Here is an 8,613-nt window from a genome sequence, read left to right on the forward strand (position 1 = left end):
GTTTCTCCTGTAGTCAGTTCTGAATGTGCTGTTTCCGTGTTTGTGTGGTAGTTGAGCGATTGTTGGCTGCTGGTAGTGGAATTCGTTTGACGGCGGGCTGCTACACTCGGCCGGGTGGTGCCCCCAGGGCGGTATCGCGGACGCTGCGCCGTCCCCTAGAGCGGCACCTCTGACCGGCTCGCCCGCAGAGCCGGTGTTGTCCCCCAGAGCGGCACCTCTGACCCGGTTCTCGCCCGCAGAGCCGGTGCTGTCCCCTAGAGCGGCACCTCTGACCGGCCCTCGCCCGCAGAGCCGGTGCTGTCCCCTAGAGCGCACCTCTGACCCGGTTCTCGCCCGCAGGCCGGTGCTGTCCCTAGAGCGGCACCTCTGACCCGGCCCTCGCCCGCAGAGCCGGTGTTGTCCCCAGAGGGCACCTCTGACCCGGTTCTCGCCCGCAGAGCTGTGCTGTCCCCTAGAGCGGCACTCTGACCCGGCCCTCGCCCGCAGAGCTGGTGTGTCCCCTAGAGCGGAACTCTGACCCGGCCCTCGCCCGCAGAGCCGGTGTTGTCCCCAGAGCGGCACCTCTGACCCGGCCCTAGCCCGCAGAGCCGGTGTTGTCCCCCAGAGCGGCACTCTGACCCGGTTCGCCCGCAGAGCTGGTGTCTGTCCCCTAGAGCGGCACCTCTGACCCGGTTCTCGCCCGCAGAGCCGGTGCTGTCCCCTAGAGCGGCACCTCTGACCCGGCCCTCGCCCGCAGAGCGGTGTTGTCCCCAGAGCGGCACCTCTGACCCGGCCCTCGCCCGCAGAGCCGGTGTTGTCCCCTGAGCGGCACCTCTGACCGGCCACTCGCAGCAGAGCTGTGCTTGTCCCCCTAGAGCGGCACCTCTGAACCCGGCCCTCAGCCCGCAGAAGCCGGGTTGTACACCAGAGGGCACCTCTGACCCGGTTCTCGCCCCGCAAGGACGGTGCTGTCCTAGAGCGGCACTGACCCGGCCCTCGCCCGGCAGAGCCGGTGTTGTACCCCCAGAGCGGCACCTCTGACCCGGTCCTCGCCCGCAGAGCCATACAACCCGGACGCGCCGAGCCTGACGGTGGCGGCGCCGGCGCCGGCGCCCGTCTGGTGCCGATGCCCAACTACTCGCGGCCGCCGCCGCCGCACCCGCGGCCCTTCTTCGCCGCGGCGGCGACGGCGCCGACGCGCGAGCTGCTCAGGTGCCGGTGAACGGGCCGCTGGCGGCGCCGGGCGGGCTCGGGCCGCGGCCCCGCCACCCCTACCAGTCGACCGACCGGTGGGCGGGCCGCGACCAGGTGAGTCGGCCCGCGGGCCAACGCCGGTCAGACGGCACGGGGGTGGGACTGAGGGGAGACGTGTGCAGGCGGGGCCGATTGTAACGGAGCTCATACGGTGCTGGTGGCGTACGGCCCGGGAGCGCGATGCATGCGGGTGTTGAGCTGCGTATCGTCCAATGTTGGATGCTGCCGTGCTCTGGTGACAGCGTCTGCATCACGTCTGTGGTACGGCTGTATGGCAGGCATGGCCTGACGCGACTACGACCACTTAGCTGAGGTGGTTGTGGATTCGGGTGTGTCCTTCCGTCCCGCCGCGCCCTGTTGGCCTGGATATGTGGCCTGACCTGGCCTGGTCTGACCTGACCTGACCTGACCTGGCCTGACCTGACCTGACTTGACCTGTCATGACCTGCCCCGCCTAACTCCAGAACGAGCCGCCGAGGAAGCGGGGCCACTTCGACATGGGCCGGCTGGGCGGCGGCGGTCGGCCCCGCTTCGACCCGACCAACAGCAGCCTGGAGCTGCGCAAGGTGCCCGCCGGACTAAACCAGATCATCCACCTCAACAACCACTTCGCCAAGTTCGGCAAGATCACCAACATCCAGGTGAGCGCAGCGGTGCGGGCCGGGCAGCCGGGACCGCGTCGTCCAGGTTGGGAGCCGCATGTGCGCCCTTCGTGCCGTGGCCGGCTCGGCATTGGCTCAACTCATGTGAGCTCCACGCGGACTTGCGCTGGAGGCTGCTCTTGGGTAATCGATTGCGACTCCGACCGGCGACTGTGCAATCGGTTTGGACTCAAACTTCGGGTAGTAGCTTAATACCGGCTGCGATTGGGCTCTTGCTCCAACTCAGGGGATATTGCTCAATTCCGGAATCGATTTCGGTGTCCAACGCTCCCTCGGTAACCACTAATGGGCTGCACCGCTGGCAACAGTTGATACATTGTTGGCTAATAACAAGACAGGCTGAGCTGCATTTTCGACACATGTAAGAGCTATTAGAATAACAATAGCCCTTGTCGCGTACGTTTTTAGTTGTCGGCCTGTCACCAGTACAGTAAGGCCCTTATTCCAACGATCAAGTTTGACAGGAAGTGATTTTCACCCTGACTCTACGAGAGCTGCTGGTTTCGGAGTTGAATGCCGGCGCCACCCGGAATCGCTCACAGGCCGGATGACGCGGTGTTCGCGCATGACACGCACTGCACGGGGTGGATCTGAACGGCCTCCGAAGTGTCCAGGGTGCCTGCTGTCCCCCGATCTGGGAGGCGGGACGGCGCCGACCGTCCGACGTCCGACGTCTGGCGTCGGCCCCGCTGACGGCGGCCGCTCTGTCCTCCGCAGGTGTCGTTCAACGGCGACCCGGAGGCAGCTCTGGTCACCTTCAGCAACCCGGCCGAGGCCAAGGCGGCCTACAAGTGCACCGAGGCCGTGCTCAACAACCGCTTCATCAAGGTGTTCTGGCACAACAAGGAGCGCGAGGAGGCCAGCCGGCCGGCGAGGTGAGGGCTCGACTCGGCGGCTGACCCGGCGTCTGGCCGGCGCGCTAGTGTGGACCGCTCCCCGACCCAACGGTGGGGCCGTGTTGCCCACTAACATGCCGCTGGGGCGTGCTGCGGCGAGTGCGGCGTCTGGGGGAGGAGGTGGACGCAGGAGTCGAAGGGCCGGCGGTGGATGAATGTGGCTGTGCTGTTCACGGTACTTCTGAAGCGTGGACAGGCTTTGGTGGGCGTTTCCGCCGTGCTGTTGTGTGTTGTCCGGCGTGTTGTGCGTTGGCGGGCGTGTTGTGTGCTGACAGACGTGTTGTGCTGTGGTTGGCATGTTGTGCTGTGGCAGGCGTGTTGTGCGTATTTGGCATTGGTGGGTAGCGAAGCGCCGGCCTCTGCTGGGGATCTGGAGAGTGCTTACAAAGACACGGCGTACCGTAGTTGCCTGTCAGTGTGACGTCAACAGATGAGCGAAGTAGAAGGTGAAATATGTGCGTGCAGATGTGCGCGTGAGCTTAAGTTACGGCACAACGCAGTGGTCAGCCGAGCGGCAGACGAGCGCTCCAGTCTGCCGTGCTGTGTCGCAGCGGTGCCGTCCGGTCAGCCTGGACCGCGGTGGGGGTTGGTGGGGGGGGGGGACGGGAGGGGTGGGGGCAGCGGACGAGCAGGCGGGGAGGGGGCGGAAGCGGAACCGGGCGGAGCTGCGGCCGCCTGACCTGAGGCGGCGCTCTGGGCTGTCGCAGGCGCTGAACGGGGCGGCGGTCCGGGCGCCGGCGCGCGCGCGGCTGGGCACGGCCGGCGGCGGCCCGGCGCCTCCGCTGCCCACCACCGAGCGGGTAATGCCCTGGCCGCTGGAGACGCGACCCGAGCCTGCCTGGCCGCGGCCGCGCTCTGCTCGGCAGGCCGGCCACGCTCTAGTGCTCAGGCGGGGGAGAGGCGAAACAACCGGGCGTAGCTAGTGCATGTCGTCCGCGGCTTTGCCTGCGTTCCGGACCCTTTCCCTGCATGTCTGCTGACTTGGTGTGACGTGTGTCCCATTCTCTTACACACTTATTTCGTTGATTTCTCCGCATTTCTTCACACATTGTGTATTTGTTTTCAGAGGATTTATTAGTGTCACTAATCCTTTGGCATTGGTCTCCGTTGATTGCCAGTCCACATTTCGTTGGCTTTAGTTTCGGACGCATGGCTGCAATGCGTTGGGCGCGTGGTCATGTGTCAGCTGTTGGGCTAGGACTTCTTGAGTCGGGTCATGACTAGCGCTCGTCTCCGGTACCGGCCTTACGAGGACTTGTTTGGGATCTGAGAAAATCTGTTGGTTTTGCCGCATGCCGGATGTGGCAGTCATCTGTGAGTTTGTTCCTCTGTTGGCTAAGATGGTCATCGTAAGAGTTCCCTTCAAAGCATGGTCAGTGTTATAATAAGTAGCCAGCTGAATTAGTGAGGGACATATGTTCTTGGTTCCGTACGCCCTGAGCTAAATCGTGCCGGAATTTCGGAGGCTGCTCTCAATGGATTCAAAAGCTAATCATGAGTCTGGTTTGCCCTGGCAAAGATGTTCAAAAATAATCTTGGTTTCACGGCAGTAGCTCAAAATGGTGACGTTTGTCTTGAAGTTCAGATCCTTCCAATTGACCATATGGTGTCTGAGCTCTCCTGGCTTCTGACGAACATGTGGGAACGCACCTGGATCTGGGCGATCCGTGGTGACCCGAGGGCATCTGTAAGCCGGGCTCCCAGGGGCGGCAGACAGCGGAGCAGAGTACTGCGTGGGCGCACGCTTGGCGGGCAGATGCCGTCGCCGCGCGCCGGCGGTGTTCGCCGGTGACCGTGTTTCGATGTACTGCCGCCAGGTGGTGATGTCCGGCGGTCAGCTGATGCGCACAGTCACCAACCCTGAGGTGCTGAAGCAGCAGGCCGAGCAGCAGGCGGCCGCCAAACAGCAGGGCATCGAGGCCATCAAGCACAGCCAGCAGATGTTAGCCGCCAAGGTGACGCTGCAGGCCAAGCAGAAGGAGAAGCAGAAGGTGAGCTGGCCGACCGTCCCACGCGGTACGGGACCATGGGGAGGAAGGGGGGAAGGAGAGAGGCTGCGCTGCTGAGGCGCAGCCGACTTGCTCAGTACGAATGGTCGAAGGCGTGAAAACTGCTGGCGGTCAGTTCTGGCGCTTCCCATGGACGTGCGGATGATGCTGGAAAGTGTCATGTCTGCCTATCGCCGTCCGCCGACCCGGCGCTGACCCCGTATGACCTTCGTGACGCAGGAGGCGCTGAAGCTGGCGGCCGACCTCAAGAAGCGCAACTCTGACCTGCTGGAGAAGCAGCTGAGCCAGCAGAAGGCGCTGCTGGTGCGCCTGGAGAGCAAGACGCTGAAGCCGGAGGAGCGGAGCACGCTCATCACCACCGTCAAGTCGCTGCAGGAGGCGATCGTTGCAGACGCGCGCCGTCATCTTCGCCTCCATGGAGCGGGAGCCGAGCGCGCGTGGCAAGGATGCGGTACGTCCCCGCCGAAACACCGACTATGCTCCTCCCGCAAGCGCCGCGCCACTTTCACTTTTCCTGACGTAGAGTGCTGCGGCAGGCACCACTGCGGCACCACGCCAGTGCTAAGCGGTGCGCTAGCCTGCAAACTGTGCTCACTGTGCCAGCTGTGCTAACAAACGCCATCGGAGCAATGGTGTGCGTTTGTCGGCTTTGGTAAAAGCAGCAGCGGCTTATGCACGCTGCCGGCCGCGTGGTGTGTTCAGCTGTCCCGCTCTGGCCGCCGGCCGCTGCTCCCGCCACGCGCGCTGACCGCGGCCGCCCGTCGCCGCCTCCGCAGGCCGAGCGGGAGGTGCTGGACGCCGAGATGGACCTGTACCAGAAGCAGCAGGCCGGTGTGGACACGAGCGAGCTGCAGCAGCGCGTCATCGAGATGCGCCAACAGCTGATCGCGTCGCGCGGCCGCGGCCGCGGCCGGGGCCGGGCCCCGCCGACGCGCGGCAGGTCAGTAGACGGCGGCACTGTGAGCGGCCGCGCGGCCGTGTCCGGGCACGCGGCGCGCCGTTGGGAGCGTTGACGGGGCTGGTGTCGCCGCTGTGATACTGGCCAAGTGCGGGCATCTCCCCCGCAATACCTGTTTGTGGTGTAGACCACGTGTCCATTGTAAAACAGTTCCCGGCGTGTTGAGGTCAATGTGTCCATTGTGGATTCGTTTTAGTCTTTAAACCCGATGACCCTCATAAATATATGCACCCTGTCGCTGTTCCTGTACCTCTGGTGTTGCTCGTGCGTCCATTATCCTCTCTTGGTTCGTTGAACCTCGAATCTTCCTTGGTTGTCGGTGAAACGGAGAACCCCAGTTATTATTATTGTCATCACACCCTGAGCTTACCTATGAGACCAGTTCGAGTATTCTGATCGTAGCCCGTGGTCTTTGCACGTGCCATCCGGGTCCCTCCGGGCCGTGATCACTCCAAGCCGGCGGCCTCCGCTAGGTTGGTATTTGGTAGCGCTCGTTTGCTGGCCGACGCCAGTGGCCGGTGTGTAACGGTGGCCTTCTGCGTCGGCCTTCGGGCGTTGTGTGTCGGCCTGTCCGTATCGCTGGGCTTCAGCGGACGTCGCGCTCCCGCCCTGCACGTTCGCGTGCGGGAGGGCGTGCTTGCGTGGGTGGGGTGCCGCCCGCCGTCTGACGCTCGCCCGCCTCCGCGCAGGGGTCGCGGCCGCGGCGGACCGGGCTTCGCGGTCGGCCACCCGCGCCCCACCACCGTCGACCGGCGGCCCACCAAGTTGACCGTGTCCGGCTACCAGCCGGACGAGAAGACGGCGCTGCCTCGCTCACCTGGCGGTGAGTGGACGCCACGCTGCCGCCGGCTCAGGTGGCTCCGCCCAGCCGACCACGACACGGCCGGCTTGGCTGTGTGCGTGTGTGCGTGGAGGTGCCGCTCGCGACTGGCCACCGGAGAATGAAAACGTTGCCGGTCTTTCCGGATGTCGCCACGGCCCCGCCCCGGCTTTCCTGTCCGTCCCGTCCCTCTTACACACACGCACGCACGCACGCACGCACGCACGCACGCACGCACGCACGCACGCACGCACGCACGCACGCACGCACGCACGCACGCACACGCACGCACGCACGCACACACACACACACACACACACACACCACACACACACACACACACCACACACGCACGCACGCACGCACGCACGCACGCACGCACGCACGCACGCACGCACAATCGTTAAACACTCCTGGTTTGGCGTCCCTGGCCAGCTTGTTAATTCTTGTTTTACGACGTTATGTTGAGCTGGGGTCCAGCAAATCCCTGTTGTGTTCTGTACTGTGTGGGCGTCGCAGCGGACGGCGGTGTGCCCGTGCATTGACGAGCGTCAGCCGGCGCTCGGACTGCCACCCGTCCCCGCGGTCTCCCCGGGCGGCGCCGCGCGTCTCAAACGCTCCGCTCCTCGGCAGCAATTCGGCGAGATCGTCGACTACAAGCAGGACGCGGCCACGCCGTCGGTGGTGGTGACGTTCCGCGCGCGCCAGGGGGCGGAGGCGGCGCTCAGCCGCGGCCGTCAGTTCAACGACCGGCAGCTGACGGTCGCCTGGTGCGCGCCGCCGGCAGCCGCGCCCGCCACCCCGGCCGCCGCGCCCACCGCCGCCGCCGCTGCCGCCGCCGACACCGCCGACGCCGCCGACGCCGCAGACACCGCCGCTGCGATCAAGGTGGGCACTCCGTCGCGCTGGCCTGTGGCTGCGTGGGAGCGCTGGCAAAAGTGTGTGGACATTAGTTGTTTGGACAAACTTTGGGAGTTCTTCATACAGCCAAATACGCTAATGGCAGCAGCAAACTGTATACAGGATTGATGTGTCGCTGCAGGGCCGTGCAGTCGATGCGCTCTAAAGTCCAGATGACCAACCAACCTCACCAGCAGTTAAGGTCACTCAGTTATTGAAATGGACGTCATGTGTATCAAGCGGCCGGCGAGCCGGACAGCCAAAATAATCTCTCAAGGACGTGGTCCGTGCGGGCTCGTGGCGCGAGTGCTGTCGCCGATCCGCCGCGTCGTTTTGGGAGGCACCCACGGGTCGATGGGGGTGACAGCAGCGTGCGGTGACGCCGCGGTGTTATGTCGGGGCGAACGTGCCAGCCGTCCCCGTGCACACTGCAGGATCACCCCCTAAAGCCCTCTGCTGGGCGTGGCTGGAGGAAACAGGGGCGCCTCGCGTCCCACCAGGGACACGTACGGGCTACGCCGCAGCGGCGTTGTCTCGCCGGCGTGGCGTGAAGCTGCCAGCTCTGGTCAGAAGACCGAGTCACTGGCCGGGCGGTGCTGGTGCGGACAGGGAAGCGGCGTCTTCAAAAGCGGCTGCTCTCGGATTAGATATACCGTCGATGCTGGCACGTCCGCGGCAGAGGGAAGCGGCGTCTTCAAAAGCGGCTGCTCTCGGATTAGATACACCGTCGATGCTGGCACGACCGGGGCAGAGCTCAGAAGCGTGACATCCTTTGGGAGAAGTTGCTGCTCAAACGAGTGGTTCCTCCGGGATGGTTGGGACACAGTCGCACATCATTAGAAACGTCCGCACGTGGCCGATGTGAACCCCTTGGTTCGCTGATACGTCAGACCCATTAAACGGATGCCGACGGTTGTTTTGTTTTGTATTTGTGTTGTGTTTTTGTGTTTGTGGTTGTTTTGTTGTTGTAACAGTTAATGCGTCTGCGTTAAGCACTGCGCGTCTGGGAAACCAGAGGTACGGTGTTCGATTCCCCGTGGTGCCCGCCCTTCTTGTCAGGGCGAAAGGCAGGCGATGCCATATAGTCCGGCAGCTGAGCGCGTCGCAAAGCCCCGGGCCGTCGACAAGACGCATT

At 64.3% G+C, this 8,613-nt stretch overlaps 2 protein-coding genes across 2 annotated transcripts; both read left to right on the top strand.

Moving 5' to 3' along the window:
- The first annotated feature begins 1,255 nt into the window (after window positions 1–1,255).
- LOC119108081 (zinc finger protein swm-like) lies at window positions 1,256–3,505 on the top strand. Its single transcript, XM_037231660.1, has 4 exons — window positions 1,256–1,287; window positions 1,698–1,874; window positions 2,613–2,770; window positions 3,499–3,505. The coding sequence occupies exons 2-4, from the start codon at window positions 1,731–1,733 to the stop codon at window positions 3,503–3,505; spliced, it is 309 nt and encodes a 102-aa protein (XP_037087555.1). The 5' UTR covers window positions 1,256–1,287; window positions 1,698–1,730.
- Window positions 3,506–3,551: 46 nt separating this feature from the next.
- LOC119108082 (RNA-binding protein 27-like) lies at window positions 3,552–6,585 on the top strand. Its single transcript, XM_037231661.1, has 5 exons — window positions 3,552–3,591; window positions 4,609–4,782; window positions 5,020–5,193; window positions 5,577–5,709; window positions 6,545–6,585. The coding sequence occupies exons 2-5, from the start codon at window positions 4,615–4,617 to the stop codon at window positions 6,583–6,585; spliced, it is 516 nt and encodes a 171-aa protein (XP_037087556.1). The 5' UTR covers window positions 3,552–3,591; window positions 4,609–4,614.
- The last annotated feature ends 2,028 nt before the right edge of the window (window positions 6,586–8,613 follow it).

Source organism: Pollicipes pollicipes, unplaced genomic scaffold, assembly GCF_011947565.3.
Source record: "Pollicipes pollicipes isolate AB1234 unplaced genomic scaffold, Ppol_2.1 Scaffold_6686;HRSCAF=7923_pilon_pilon_pilon, whole genome shotgun sequence".
In the NCBI taxonomy this organism is placed as follows: Eukaryota; Metazoa; Arthropoda; class Thecostraca; order Pollicipedomorpha; family Pollicipedidae; genus Pollicipes; species Pollicipes pollicipes.

Bases quoted from the DNA above. Each gene is read 5' to 3' on its own strand.
- LOC119108082 (XM_037231661.1), top strand. From the start codon at position 4,615: ATGTCCGGCGGTCAGCTGATGCGCACAGTCACCAACCCTGAGGTGCTG. The intron at 4,783-5,019 runs GTGAGCTGGCCG...TTCGTGACGCAG, and splicing joins AGCAGAAGGAGAAGCAGAAG to GAGGCGCTGAAGCTGGCGGC. The intron at 5,710-6,544 runs GCCGGGGCCGGG...TCCGGCTACCAG, and splicing joins GTCGCGCGGCCGCGGCCGCG to CCGGACGAGAAGACGGCGCT.
- LOC119108081 (XM_037231660.1), top strand. From the start codon at position 1,731: ATGGGCCGGCTGGGCGGCGGCGGTCGGCCCCGCTTCGACCCGACCAAC. The intron at 1,875-2,612 runs GTGAGCGCAGCG...TGTCCTCCGCAG, and splicing joins GCAAGATCACCAACATCCAG to GTGTCGTTCAACGGCGACCC.